At 44.4% G+C, this 15,775-nt stretch overlaps 1 protein-coding gene across 2 annotated transcripts; it reads right to left on the bottom strand.

The window, feature by feature from the left end:
- Positions 1-8,707: 8,707 nt before the first annotated feature.
- On the bottom strand, positions 8,708-15,419 carry bmp2b (bone morphogenetic protein 2b). 2 transcript variants are annotated; one of them, XM_086018677.1, is made up of 3 exons: positions 14,958-15,419; positions 13,913-14,280; positions 8,709-9,968 (listed from the first exon to the last, which is right to left on the bottom strand). In XM_086018677.1, the coding sequence occupies exons 2-3, from the start codon at positions 14,265-14,267 to the stop codon at positions 9,058-9,060; spliced, it is 1,266 nt and encodes a 421-aa protein (XP_085874803.1). In that variant the 5' UTR covers positions 14,268-14,280; positions 14,958-15,419; the 3' UTR covers positions 8,709-9,057. The 2 variants fall into 2 exon arrangements, with proteins under 2 accessions (XP_085874804.1, XP_085874803.1); XM_086018678.1 differs by lacking the exon at positions 14,958-15,419 and having other exon boundaries at positions 8,708-9,968; positions 13,913-14,270.
- Positions 15,420-15,775: the final 356 nt, after the last annotated feature.

The raw sequence follows: 15,775 nt of genomic DNA, 5'->3' as shown, positions 1-15,775 counted from the left end.
TTTATGCTCCAGTCAACAGAACGCACCATGTTTGCACAGCGACAGTACAGAGATTCTTTCCACTGTCAACTCCTGTATGTTGGTAAACTGCAACCCTTACAAATGCTAATTGTAAGGAGGAAGGTCAGGGTGAATGTATACTTCATTACATTGTCATAACTCAGTAACAGTGGTGTTGAATGTCTGCGTTTTTGCCGAGGCTACTGTGTCCTCAGCATTAGAGGAAAGGAACACGTACAAGTCTTGGACCAACTCGAGCTTTTAAATTTTAAAGGAGACATACTGAACAAATAACTTAAACAGTTTGTTTACAAATATTTTGATCTCTTGACTGCATCGTGTTTGAAATTACACAACCAACTAACGTTTATGTGAGCTGCCTATTTTGGAAATTAGCTTGAGAATTAAGTGCTGCATTCTTGAGTGAAAATGCAATTGATTCCTTTAATTATGGTGGGCTTGGGTTATTTTTCTTTGTAAGTAAAATTCAGATTTGGGGCTCCAAACAGATCTGCCCCTGGTTGTCATGGTAATGAAATCTGTTCTTTTGTTGTCACACACCACAGTAGATGGGTGTGGGGTGAACAGGGTTTAATTTGCATGAGACAGGGCCACCCGATTTCAACAGGGTGATATACAGCGTGATATAATTTTCTAATCTTGTATCCTAGTATTTTCCACAAAACCTTGTAGAGGTGAGGCCAAGGAATGACAGAAATGTTACTTCTGTCTGACTGGCACAAGCAACAATCAAATAAACCTCTCGTACTTTGCAGGTGAGAAAATAAATGAGAACGTGAATAGGAGACTTTTGAACGGTAATTTACAGTATATCCATGGAATCTAGATTGTCATGATTATATGGAAAAGTACAGCATCAAAATAAATTGTCAGCTGTCTTCTTGTGTCAGGTAATCATTTTTTTAACCAGCAACACATGAATATTCAAATTTTCTGTCTACCTCTCATTGCTTCCTTGTCTGCTGACAGTTGCCTAAACGTATTTCCCGGCCATTGACGTATGAACTCCCCAAAAATATTTGGAAAAAAACATAACTTGGGGAAGCGGAAAAAAGTATGTACTGGTGCTTAAACAATATTTCCATTTAGTCATAAGCCTGTCCAAGTAGTGTAGTGCGCACTCCTCAATCTATCATTTCACTGTGGTCACTGATGGTATAAACGCCCACTGTAATTATTCCTCCATATATTGAGGGCATATAGAGTTTGTTCCTTCCCCACACCGGAAAACAGAACTACCACCCCCGAGCCCCTCTTAAGGTCACTTTTTCATTACGGAGAGCTCAGTAAAGGGTTGCAGAATTAATTTTGAAGATGAACTTCAAGGTACAGTTCTGACGAGATAACGAAAGGACACTTTGATGTGTTCTTGGTGTCTATTTGGAGTGACGCTGTCCTCAACAAAGCCAACCCCTTGCCGGAGAGGTAATCTCTTGAAGCTATAAAGAGCCACATTCATTATGTGGGCCCTTTGACTGATGTTTGAGCTGAAGCCTGCTGATGGATGTTCACACATTATGCCATGACTGGAGGAGAGGAAAAACCTGCCATGACATCACCCACAAGTTGGAGTGCAGGTGCAGGGCGGGGACAGGAAGTGAGTAACAGGAAGCCCGGTGAGGCAGACTTTACCACGCTGCTGTCAGTCAGTCTGTCGGTCAGCTGGTTGAAGGAGTGACAAATACACCTTGCAGCTGAGTTGGCTTTGGGACTTCAAGGGAGAGAGCAACAGCTCATTAGCATGTCCTAGTGGAATACAGAGAATATTATTGTAGCCTGTGTTAGTCATTAGGGGGTTGGAAGCCCAGAGTCCACTATTAATGGAATATTCTTTCAATTATGCCATCACGATGAAGCAATTTTCAGGTCCTTGTCGTGACGAGTTGTGGTATGTAACATTGTATGTTTTAACCTAATTTTGATCAGCATTAATAAGTCAGACTCCCATTATTGAATTTGAACTTTTTGTCTATCGTCAGCTGAAAGCGTTACATTATCCAAGGCAGGTGGTTCATAAAGACAAAGTAACAATGACCAGTTGATGCTGTCGTGAATCTTGCGTGGAACATAAATAACGTAATAACACATTTTCACCTGTCGTTTAGATACTCGGTGTTGATCGAGATAATAGCGCTAATTGCAGTGACCGTCACCTTGATGTGGATGAGCTGATGCCTCTGTCCTTGACGATGGATGTTGTACAAAACGTATTAGGCTAATGAGAAAAGTGTGGTGGACTACAGTCTGTCATACCACCCAGGCAAAAGAGAGCCTGTCACCCCCTTGGCGCTCTGCATCTGGAAGCGGCCTTCTGGTAATCTGCACTAAGTACAAAAAGTTCAGCACCAGCTTTTTCTCATAGACCACCAAGTTAGCCCCCCCCCACACACACACACACTTCAAACTCCCCAACAGGTCTCCTTTCATAGCTTGGGATCAACGGGTGCTCTGCGAAGCCATTTCCAGACCTAGAGCTCCACAAGGTGCTGCATCGACATTGTACTAACTCATGACAATATTATCATTGGTCTTATGTGATAATCATACCTCAGCAAGGCTAAATACTTTTTTTTTTACTTGAAAGCTGCCAGAGCTTTGACTATTGACCTCAAAGGTGGCAAAAAGGTCGTAATGTGTCACAGCAAAATGGAAGACTGACTCCGAATGTGAACATCCATAATGGTGAGATTTACTGTCAGAGATGGACATTTATTTAACAGGCCTGCTGTGGTATGTCATGTTGCTTGCTGCCTTTGATTGATCTCTTCACTTCCTGCGACAAAGATGGAGGCCGCTCCCGTAACCACACATCCCCTTTCAAGCTCTGGGTGTAGGAGACGCCCTTCGGCAAGCGTCCTAGTCATCAGTCGCTTTTCGCCTTGCGCTCCCCCCTTACGTCCCCCACCAAAAAAACCCAACTGTAACCATCAACAGGAATAAACACAGCACTGACCTTAGATCAGTGTCTAGAGGCAAATCCATTCGCCAGCCTGTTTTAGAAGTTCATATGTGGTCCATATGGAAGTCCTTCCTGTATCCTCTGTAGAAATGTGTTGGTGAACAAAGGGCTGGAAACACATCCTGAACTTATTTGATCACAGAGCGACATTAAAATAAAAGTAAAGAAGATGATGAAGTACAATTCAACCTCCTTTGATAGTCACTCAAAAAGAAGCATCATTTTCAACCTTATATTGGATATGCCATTCAGTCCATGTATTGAGTGATAGGTTGAAACAGTTTTTCCTGTTGTCTAAGGGGATTTCAATCATGTTTTGAAAAAAGTGTTTGGCCGAAAGGCTTGTCCAACAAAGATTTCGCTTGACGTTTCCCCAAGGAACTAGGGGTGATTACACAGCCATTAAACGGTGGACCTGGTGATGCATTTTAGCTCGCCAATGTAGAACTTTATAATGGACTTTTCCAAAGCCAGAGGTAATGACCTCAGCATGTCACTCCAGGCAAACTCCGCAACGATTGCACGGACGATTAACTCTTACAGCAATGGCGCTGGCTGAACATATGTACGAATAGTCGCCGTGTTGTCAATTCCTGCCTGCGTTTTGTACTGTAAATGTAGCGATAAAAGTCCAAACAAGTTAATTTGTGGCACATGTACGCTGACTCCTGAGTCCTGCTCACATGCCTAAGTGTGTATGCATATAAAAGCACTCTCAACCGTGCAATAATTTCCTTATTTTCCCCGCTAAAACCGATCCTGTGGACGCGTGTCCGTTTGATGTGTTCAGAGCTGCAGCGCAGATGCCACAGTTTTAGCTATGTTGGACGTCATCTCGCAGGCTGTTCTCGGAATACAGAAAAAACACCACCAGCACCACCTCTAAAATTAGCGTGCACAGCACATGAAGGAAAAAAAAAGAGGGTTCGCAAGTAAGAGAAATCCCTCAAGAGGCTATAGTCTCGCCTCACGTCGATACATTTTTGTGAGCGATCGTGTGGCCGTGAGCCAATCGGAGATCGCCTATGGTGACTTTGAGGCTACTCTCATCAAAGATAAAAGCAGAAAGTAAATATATTCCTCTTCCAGGCCTTGCCAGGAATCTGGAAATCCGATTTTATATCCCTGTATTTGGATAGTTTGTGTCACAACCATGCCCACCGCACCTGCTCTTTTGTGTCTGCACCCTGCCATTTTCCATCCAACCACTAAATGCCCCAGACTTTTTCCTTAAGCTTCCCAGGCCGCTTGCTCCAGTTCAGCTCCAAGGTCTGTTTGTTGATGTGTCTAGGAGAGCAGCTGCATCAATGCCAACTCCAGTAGGGTCAACGTCAGTGAGTGCCGCAGACATAAATCGAACTAGAACGAAACTCAGTTAAGAGCAAACATCGGCTAAAGCCGAACAATACCAAACTCAAGCGATGCTGTTTTTCTGCAGTCCTACGGATCCATCTATCTATCCAGACCAAAAATTCTGAGAGCATCAAGATTTTTATCTGATCGGACTCCATTCAGCAAAACAAAACTCGTTTTCAATCAGCAGCGTCCATTACGTAGGGTAGTCGACACTAGGTTTGTTACAGCAAAGCAACGACGATTGCCTGAAATCTTAATAATGTCGTGAATCTTCCCTTGTCATCACACAAAATGAATAGCGAATGGCAGAGCACAATTTTAAAAAAAATGGTTAAATACAGGCTTTATTCACGGTATATCAAAGGATTATAATTTTCGTATTATCCTGTGAACCAACCGACCAAATTTCAATAAACCTGAAATTTCTGGTCCGGTTGGGGGAAAATTCTGCCAGAAACACTGGGATTCCAGCAACAAGTGTACAGAACTGAGACTGTCACACTCATATATTTTTGAGTGGTGCAAGGTGTTTGAAAAAGGGATGTGGGGACATGTAAGACAACCCCAGGAGCAGAAGGCCTTCAACAAGCAGAACTGTGTGTTAAGCAGATGGTGTATATAACCCACACCAAATTCACAAGTAAACAAGCAATTTCAGCCTTCTGCTTTTTTTTTTCCTTTTTTTTTTTTTTTCAAATAATCAGATGTGTACTGTTGCTCTGTTGTTGTGCATAAAATGAGTTCCAAACACCTTTAACGGATGTGCCAGATGTTGAACGAGAAAGCAGGGGTGGTGGAGTGGCGGGGATCTCGGAGAATAAGTCTGTGCAGCAGGTGAGGGGGTGGTTTCCAAAATCACATTGTTGTGCTTTAAAGAATGATTGAAAAAACATATTTTTGTCATTTCAGTTTTTTTTTTGTTCTTTCTTCCCAAAAAATAAATGGTTTTGGAGCAATGTGAGTGAGTTTTGAATTGTGGCCTCCTGTCCCCAGGGGTTGACCACACTTGGAAGCCTGTGGTCCGCGATGAGGCCTGGAAGTCAACCCGGTAATGGCGGAGATAATAGGTCCTTATGACTTTGACCCTTGACACCTGTTCTTTGCACAAAGTTTAGGAGTGGGCCCAGAGGAGCTGTCCGATACTAGCATTGAGGAGGCAGTGGAGGAATGGTCGCAGGAACTGCAACCCTTTTTTGGCTGTAAGGGAGTCTTAAGAATGAACGTAACCCATGTATGCGGCATTAACGGAGCAGTATTTATACCCTCAACCAATGAACGGTTTATAGGCTTTAACTAAAAAGACAAACCACTAAATCCAACACTTGTTTTAAACACAAAGATACTCCCCCGGCCCCGTTCGTCCGGCTTCCGATGTTACCCCTGGAACCTCCTCGCAGGAATGTCTAATGTTGTTTTTATCAAATGTTCATTAAACGCGCCCATAAAGTGACTTCCTCTCTGAGACCATTAAATGTAGCTACTAGCACAAGTATATGCAGCCCATGTGCAGGCTTGCGGTATATGGTGGGGTCCATGGAACAGCAATGGACACCAGATGGGGGTGCGATGTAGAGGGGGTTGGTGATGCAAGAATAAAATAACATATCCCTAATATTGTGTTTGCGAGTGTCTCATATCATCACACTGTTGCATCATCTCCAAAAGATGAGTGCACATTTGGAAATGATAATCAATTTTGACTTTAATTTAACGTTCACGCAATGTTACACATACCACCGTCTTTTGTTGAACACTCGTTTGTTTTTTTTCACCCACCAGGAAGCCCTTGAATAGATGATTGAAAAAACAACTGGTGCACTGGTTTTCCATGCGAGCGTTTCATGTGTCCGAGATTGAAAACCAACATTCCACGGTCCCAATGTGCACGCACTTTAAAAAAAAAAAAAAAAAAAAAAAAAAATCTATTTAGAGCATTTTGAGTGGCCTTGTGATCCCTCCAAAACCCTTTCCCTAATGCAAACACAGCAGAAAATGCAATCCGTCAAAACTGTGCAAATCACTCCCCGGGCTTGTTTTCTCTTACACACATATACACACACACCTCTCTTATTATCTGATCCCGCCATTGTAGCCCCCCCCCCGTCTTATATATATTCTATCCTTCAGTTCAGGCTCGAAATGACAGTGCCTCCATCATAAAAACATTGCAAGCAGGAAGATATTGACACAGGTGTTCCTGCTTCAGACTGTCTCGCTGTAACACATGATATGTTTTGTTTCTGCCAGCCAGCCCATTCCCACTGTCTTAGTGAATAAGACTCTCAAGCTGTTTTTACTGTTAGCGTACGCTTTTGTTTGCCGTTGTGACACATTCTTAATTTCCACCTTGGGATTGTTTTTCTTTTATTCTTCCAGTCTTGAGACACAGTAATGACTCAGTAGTGTGAGGGTGGAATTAATCTGTCTGAGCACGAGCTGTATGTGAACAGGTGTAGGTGTGTTTTGTCTTAATTAATTTAAGTGCCAGTCGGTTTCTATTTGACCCCCGAGGGCCTGTTGGCGTGGCCTCAGTCTGACACTATTTTGTGTGATCCCTGACTATGAAACCTCCCGATGAATCAACTGTAGGCTTCCCTTCTTTAATTAAGGCCATGTTCAGACCTGCGATTTGGTTCTCTGTTACTGGCCCAAACAGAAAATGGTACACGGTGCGTTTTGAATCAAACATTCAGTCCTACTTTACTTCACAATCTAGCCCCAGACATAGACATGGGGGAAAAAGAAATAGATTGTGTCCACAATATGGATAGAAAATTCTAATTTGTGGCTAAGAATAGGTATATGATGCTATGAAAATGAATAATAGGAGTTGTCACTGATTAATCTTAAGATACAACCGATTACAGTTTAAAGATATTACGTAATGCAGTTTCTAGTGAAGGTGCGCCAAAGTTGTTAATGTGAATGACATGAAACACACAAATGTTCATTTTGTGCGCACGTTATACGTATTTAATGGCAATACTATGTGTGCATTTAACACATTTTTTGTGCTGCACTTCAATTAATCAAAAAGTTACTCTTGATCATTTGACTGGTCAGGGTTTTGTATGAATCAATCATCGGCTTCCCTATTTCAAGCAAGGTCATGTTCACGCCTGTCATTTGGTTGTCTTGTCCCAGCCGCATCAGGGACTTAGTCCAGGTTTACTTCGCATTCACATTGCCTGTACTCAATTCGAATGGACAAGCTTCTGTTTTAAACAACCATGGGCTCCCTTACTTTAATTAAGGCCATGTTCACTGCCTTTTGCATCACACATTTGGTCCTTGTTTATTTCACACTTGATTACGGCCATGTTCACACTTGTCATTTGGTTATCCGGTTTGGCCAGAGCCGTGGAATAATACTCAAAATCAATATGAAAAGTGATACTCGGTGCATTTTCCAACAGGTATATGTTAAAGGCTGCAGTTAGCAAACATTGAAAGTTTGAATGGAATCATCGAATAATCATTTTTTAGCGCCCCGAATTGGTGATCGAGCGTTATTTCGTTAGGACGTTAGGACGTTGTAGTGTTGTTGAAGTTGGTAGCAAGAGTTTGTGACGGCAAACTGCCCCAAACAGAGTAAAGTCAAGTCAACCATTGCGCCGCGACACGCTGGCGGGAACAACTTCAAAATAAAAGCTTCCCGAAGCGTTGATGTCCATATCTTATTTGGTCATGTTTTTTTGTCCTTCTTATTGTGTTGGTGGTGTGTTATTCTCATGCATACCATAAACATAAAAATAAGTGAGTCGTAAGTGTGGAGAAATCACCAGTAAACTTATACCATAGCATTGGCGCTTCAATCATAAGTAAGGCGAAATCTGACTCCAATTCGTTTTAAACCAAAGCATCCACACTTGATCAAACTGAAAAATTGCAGCATTTTGTTTAAACCGAAGCCTTCATACTTAATCCAACGTAAAGGGGAATCGCAACAGAGTTTGTATGAACCGAACTCAGAGCTGTCAAGTGTGAACACACTTTTCATCTGCTAATTTGACAAGGAAAAACACTGGGAACTGGTTTTCACAAGAGTCTTGGGGGTCTTTGCCGTCATTCTTGGAAAACAAGCTCTGATGTTTTCCTAATCCTCCCATGGGAGTCTATTGCGCTTGTGTAACTTGTCTCCGCAGTCCTATGACTGCACCTCATTGCAGCAGTGGCACTCTGACCTCAGCCGACTACGCTATTGTTGTTGCGCTCCAGTTACACTTACCATAAAGAGCTCACTGCTTGCTTTGCAATCTTTGTAAGCAAACACGCTTCTGGTTGTGTGTTGTGTATATTTCTGTCTCTTGCCGTATGTCGCTTATGTTGGGAGAACTCCAGGCAGAGCACATTTTCTCACGATAAATACACATTTATTTACAAATAAAGTGGTTATAATAGAAATAAATACAAAATAAAAATCTGAGCTTTATACTTCATGTGGTATTGCACCCATTTGGAAATGTACATCAGAAATACATTTTCAAAACCAGTAAAAGGAATATATTCCTCTGATTAAAATATTTATTTCCCAACTTTATGTAGACATAAATATATTCTTATATTGTTCTTTTTTTAAAAAAATCTTCTTCCAGGATAGCTCTGTTTGTGTCTTTTCATATAAATAATGTCTTCATTGGGAAACCGGGTGTCCATAATAACCTTTGCTGTCTCTTTTTACTACTTTTTGACGCCTTCCATTGGTACCCGCTGTCCCATTTTCACCGGCAGCCGCATCCCTCGACCACCATGTCTTGGTAGTTTTTAAGGATGACCTTCTCGTATTCGTCCAGGTAAAGCAGGGATATGGGGCTCAGTTCGGTGGGCACGCAGCACGCCTTGGGGATGTTTGAGTTCACAGAGTTGACCAGTGTCTGCACAATGGCATGATTGGTGGAATTGAGGTGGTCTGCCAAGGGAAAGGGACACTCCCCGTGGCAGTAAAAGGCATGGTAGCCGGGGGGTGCTACTATCCACTCATTCCAGCCCACATCACTGAAGTCCACGTAAAGCGCGTGCCTCTTGCAGCTGGCCTTGTGCTGGTGCTTCCGCCGCTGTTTGCGGAGTGTAGCCTGGCGCTTTTCCCGCGTGTGCAGCACTGAGTCCCCGCGCCCGTCGTGGCTGTACGTCACTAGCAGGGGCCTGGCTTGAGGCCACGAGTCCTGGTCCTGGTGCAGGGACCTGCTCACCCGCACGTGCCCGCCACGTCTCTGGGCGTGCTCGTTGCTCGCCTGCCAGTCCTCCGGGTGGTGCACCTCCACCATGAAGCCGTGGTTGTGACCTTTCCCGGAGGTCCACCGAGACACAGCGGGGCTAACATCAAAGCTCTCCCACCGGCTGAACGAGTCCTTCACCAACCGGGTGTCGAGCAAGCGAATTAGAGACTCCCCACCGCCAGATTTGGGCGTCCCGAATATCTCGTAAATGTTGATACGATGGAAGCCGGCAGCCACTGAGCTGACATTTGCGGAGCCGTTGTTGGGGGTGGCGGCGGCGGAAAAGGCCTTGACTTGGTCTCTGTAGATGCGAAGCTCCGCCGAGGTGATGCGCTCCTCTTCGGGGACGGAAGTGAGGTTGAAGTAGAATTGCTGGGTGGTTTTGCCTTTAAGGCTGGCCAGGGCCTCCATAGACTCTAGAAAAGACAACGCATACAAGATACGGTGAGTTGTTCCCGCTAATTTACCAGAGGTAGACCATCATGGCCAGCATAACACTATCAGGAGCACTGACCTACATTTACAACCACACAATGTGTGGATGTTAGAGGTTATTTTTTTGTCCAATCAGATTGTTGCCATGTGAATCTAATCTGCCTCGGGCCATCAGAATAGGGAGTGCTGGCCATTGTAACTTGAAATAATGGGACTGTTTCTTTAACCAGTCAGATTCACAAGGCCAACTAGGTGACCAACAAAAACGTCAACATTTTTCCCTCCTCTGATTGGTTAGTCAGAGCAACCGTATCGGTCATCTCTGACAAGTGTGAGTTTATTTAAATTGTGTATGTATTTGACATACATGACCTCAATATTGATTGTAAACTTCTGGAGATGATGTAAGTGGCACAGTTGCACGTTGTTTTTGTACTGTACCAAGAAGTGGATTAAGCTGTGTAAGTCCCCACTGAAAGCTTAGGTACCAATTGCACGGTCTGCCACTGTAAAGATGCTCATTGTGATTTCTAGATTGTAAAAAGGTTATTTTTAACTATTACACCCTAGTTTCTCTCATTGTGAAATTGTCATGCTGCACTAACAAAACTAGACGAGTATGACTTTAACCGATGGACAATTACCATATCAACCACATAAATCCGCCTGATGTTCTGAAATAGTGTCAATCCTACTGTTTCCGCAGCAATACATTAATCCTTAGGCAATACAGGATACATTACCTAGGGATCAGGACAATTTAAGAGAGTCCCTGGAGAGGTTGTTCCTTGAAAGTGCATTTACACCAGCCACGTTATTATGACAGCCCCGAGGCATGTTTAAGAAAGCACAGTATATAGACTCATTGCTATTTCCCTCCTTGCTGTGTAAGTGACACAAATTACAGTGCAGCGTGCAATTCTCTGTGCCGCAATCCAGCTTTTGAACTCTTACTTGTGAGCATGACGAGCGGCAATGCGCACACGTCGTCGCAAACTTTGAACTGTGTACGCCATCGTTCAAAGGAGCCATTTAGGAAATTCCACCATCTCATCCTAAAGCTCCCACCAGAGGCACAAAGACCTCAATTAGGCGTATCACTCCTTATTTGATGTGGGAAAGCCCCCACTGCCCCTGCTCTACCTTGTCTTTCCTTCTTCCTACTCTGTCTTTTCTTCCCCTGACTCCCAAATCCTCCTGTTCTCCATGTTCCAAATCCTCTTTGCTCCGTCTCGCTCTCTGTCACGCTGTCTTTAGCTGCCTCCCCGGCCTCCTCCTCCTCAGCAAACAAGTCTGGGCTTGTTAAAAACGTGTGACCCGTAGATTGCGTTTATCAACATTCCTATTTTTTTTTTTTCGCGCTCCGTGCGAAAACAAAACGGGTGGAGTGTCGCTTTGGGTTGTATGTCGTGGTACCGTTTCACATGGACGCTTTTGATTTCTGGCTCTTGATTGCAGTGAAACAGAGTATCTGAGCTAAGTGATTCTGATCAGCCTGTCAGTCATGACACATTAGAATCGGCATCACTTTTTGCACTTAAGTGGTCTGGCCTACTATACATTATAACCCGAATAGTCATCTCTTTGCTCTCCATGCGGTGATTCCTCGTCCTCATCTGATTTGGCCTACCCTGGAAGAAGAATTGTTCAAATCTTTGTCCCTCTCACGGCATCCCTGGTTACCTGCCCTAAGCAGAGGTTACTGGTCCTCAAATGGTCTACGATATGCTCGAACCAGAATCATCATCAATTTTGTCCCTCTAACCGCACCCCTGGGTGTCATACCACCTGAAGAGTTTCCAGAGGTTTCATGGTCCTCAACCAGGCTTGAACCAGTCTCGTCATCTCTTTTGACCCTTCCTCTAAAGCACCCCTTGGTTACAATCCTGGTCCTGAACTGTTCTGGCCTAATCTCTAATTATTGTCATCTCTTAAGATTCGTCTTCTAACAGCACACTATGGTTCAAGTGCCATGCAGGCGTTCCTGGTCCTCATCTGATCTGGCCTATACTCATACCAGCATAATCATCACTTCAGTCTAACTTACAACTTTCCCCTCTGAAGAGGTTACTGTTCCTCATCTAGTCTGGCCTACGCTCTGACACAAACCGTGATGACTTCTGACCCTTTGTCAACCCTTGTCGGTGACTGACGCTCCGCTCGGGTTCCTGATCCTCAATTGGTCTGGACTACGCTCTAGCCTTGATTGTAAGCAGTGTGCCCGAGTCATCACTGGGTGTCATCGCACCCGAGCAAACACAAACGCCCCCTCTGACTCACCCCTTATGGAAACCTCCCCACCATATACACATTCAAATTCTGTGTATGAGGTCTCTGTGTCTAGCCACCTATGGAACTTTTATGTGCCACCAAACACTACTTTTAGGAATTAACTGGTAGCTCCAATTATTTTGATATAGTGACATGGCGAGGAGAATTATTTCACATTTGAGATATTTTAAGTAGTTTTCAACACTGAAACCATCAGTAAAATGAACTGAAACTAAGAATCCAACAAATCAGGTGGTAACAGACATATTAACAATGCAGTAGTATTTCTGAGTAAGGGTACAACGCAGAGTGGGTTATTTGGACAGGTTAACAATTTGGAATTGCGTTTGACAGGATGACGTGTTTGCCTTAATGCCATGTTGTGTGTTGCTCAAGTAACCAGGGCCAAGCGGTCACCTGCACAAAGGCAAACACCACCCTTTATCCCGCTCCCGCGGTGCGTGTCTGGAAAAACTGTTTTCAGAGGCGTACTGCAAACATCATCAATTATTAAGTAACAAATTCACCCCAGGGATTCCACGGCCACTTGGATATGTTTTGAAGCCCTTGCGACAGCTGTGGCCAGCAGACGTGGTAAAAGTACTGAGACTCTGTACTTCAGTAGAAGTCTAGGTAAATGTGTAGAAATAAGAGTACTAATCCAACTCCTTTATGTAAGTAAAAAGTACAGACTCTGAAAGGTGCTTAAGCACAAAAGTAATATGTTTTTTCCTGAATTATATAGAATATGTATTTTGATAATTTGGCACAATGAAAAAAACTCTACACATGAAGTAGTTTCACTCTTTTAGTAACTTGTATAGTGCTTGTACTAAGAAGCTGTGTGTGTGTTAGTCACCGGACACACTATCAAAACAGCGTGCTGCCATAGCTTCAGTAGCATGAACTGACCAACGAAAAATGTTAAATTAGTGAATGATAACTTTTGAAAACATACACATTACTTATAGGTGTTTTTTCCAAGTTCAGAATTGAATTAAATTGAGTGTTAGACGAGGGATTTTTTTTAGGCTGTCACAAAACGCATTTGTCACCAGTCATTCTTGGAGCCGGCACCATCAAACAAGTCTCTTAAATTAGGTTATGGAAGGGGAATATCTTGCTTCTCCAAATCTATTGCGTCATCATCGTTAGTCATCGTGGTCATGTTCCTCTATCTCACTGCTGTACCTGTTTTTCTGCCTTATAAGACCACAAGATATCAATCAATTAAGATCTCAGTGGCGGTTAACAACCTCTTCCGAGGTCGAAAATCGGAAGAAGTTGACAAAGTAAGGAGTACAAATTACATATATTTGTTTTCAAATGTTGGTAGTAAGAAAGTGGTCAGAAAAGTAAATACTCAAGTACACTTTTGAAATATTTACTTCCTGACAGTGGTGGCCAGATACCCGTGTTTGCTCAAACACCTTGCGTCACCGCCTTTTTTGAAGGGTCCCCTAAACTTACATTAACAGCGCAAATAAATTAAGACATGTCACCTTGTGGATGACTAAAAACGTGCCGTAAAACAACCGAGTTCTCTGAAGTCAGCGTGCTGACACCCTGAGTCATGTTTAAGTACATGTTTGGGCTGTCTGAGGGAGCCCGGGAGCTGGGGGCTGACAGGTAGAGGTATGTTGCTAATACGCACCTTCGTGGTGAAAGCTTCTAATCGTGTTGGCCTTGCTGGCTGCCCTCTCGGCGTGCCTTCCCATGCTTTTGGGTCGCCGGGCGCTGTGGTCTCCGTTGGCTGAGTGCATGCGGTACAGGTCCTCCATGTACTGTGGTACCACGGCGTCCTTGCTTGGCGATGGCCTGCGTTTCAGGCCGAACATACTAAGGAGCCGTAATTCGAACTCGTGCAGGACGCCCGCCGACTGCTGCGGGCTATGACGACCCGACTCGCCGTACCGCCTTCGGCCCACTTCGGGGATGAGTCCTGTAGCGCCTTCCATCAACACCTGAGCCAGAAGCAGTACCATGAGAGAGCCGACCACGGCGACCATGATCAGTCAGTCCCTGCGGAGGAGGAGAAAGTGGGGGTCCTGTCAATTTGCAGAGCAACATGGAAGAAAGGGGAAGACACCTCTTTGCTTTGAAAGAGTAGCAGGAGGTGGTGGTGGTTGGGAATTAACCCACGGCATGAAGATTGATCTCTAAGATGAAGATGGAGGAAGTCTATGAAGGAAAGGAAGGGCAAATCAAAGAAGCCTCCAATTAGAAATACACCGAAGGAATGCAGGCGAGTAGAGATCAGAAGAGGCATGAAAGAGTCTACTGGGAGTGTGTGTGTGTGTGTGGGGGGGGGGGGGGGGGGTGAAGAGGAAAAAAGAGAAGAAGGGAGGAAAAAAAGTTTGGAAAAGGAGAGGCCCAGTCTGCGAGCCGGCCGGGTGCTACAAGCGTCAATTTGCGGAGGCTTTGACTGTATAATCATAAGGGATAGAGTTACTTCAAGAGGCTTGCAGGTGTTAGATCTGACGTGCACCACCGGGGCCAGATGTACAACAAATCTTAAAAAAAAGAAAAGAAGAAAAGAAAATACTGCCTGCAAAGATAAAGTGAACTTTAACCACACTATTCCCACTACAAGATTCCCTGCCTCATTTAGCATATGGTGCATGCAAATTAAGCGTGATAAAAATTACTTGAATGTTTTAACCCACAAGCTCCAGTTTTGTTTTGGTGTTTCTTCTTACCTGACGAGGAAGCGCTGTGTCCGGTCGTCGTTCCACCGTTGGGCTCCGATAAAGTCCACATGAAGTCGCGTTAAATCCACGCTGCTTCTCCGCGGAGGACCACAGACAGACAGCCCGACACCCTCACTTGTCCGCTCGGGCACATAATGTCACACACGTCGGCTCGGTTCTCTCTGGGATACGTCTTTTTTACGCACACATAAAAAAGAAAAACAACAGGAAAAAGGTAACCAGACGCGTTCTCGTCACGAGGAAGCGTGCGTGCTCAAGAGGGAGCGATCAAAGTATAATGCGTCTCGATGGAACATCTTCCCAACAACGAAAAAGCGGCGAAACTGTTTAGAAATAAAGTCGCATTTGGTGCGCTCTGGAGCGGAGTTGTATGGTCGCGCCGTGCGCCACTGCCGGAGTGCTGCGATTGATTGGCACCTTCCCCTCGGCCGGCGACTCTTTTTGTCGTCCGGTGATGTCACCGAGGGGCTGTCAATCACACGGCCGCCCATGAAAGCGCCTCCCGCGGACTTCTAGCCCTCGGGCGGGCGGGAGGGGCGGTGGTGGTAGTGGTGGTGGTGGTTGGTGCGAGACTCACACCCAAGCCAACCTTTTTTCCTCCACTTTTTCTTACACGTCAAATAAACACGCATGAGAGCGAGTGAGCCCCCCCCCCCCCCGTTTTTTTCCCTCATTTCTATGAGTATTTGGAATCCCTGATCGAAGGATCCTTCTCGTTTCTCTCCTTATCTTTTATGATAAGGAAAGGCTACAATAACACTTACAACAATAGTGATTTGGATTAGCACCGAAGATACAGACTGTCA

Source organism: Filicampus tigris, chromosome 20, assembly GCF_054856515.1.
Source record: "Filicampus tigris isolate MCC_2025a chromosome 20, RoL_Ftig_1.0, whole genome shotgun sequence".
Classification (NCBI taxonomy): Eukaryota; Metazoa; Chordata; class Actinopteri; order Syngnathiformes; family Syngnathidae; genus Filicampus; species Filicampus tigris.
This window is presented reverse-complemented; position numbering and strand designations above follow the sequence as displayed.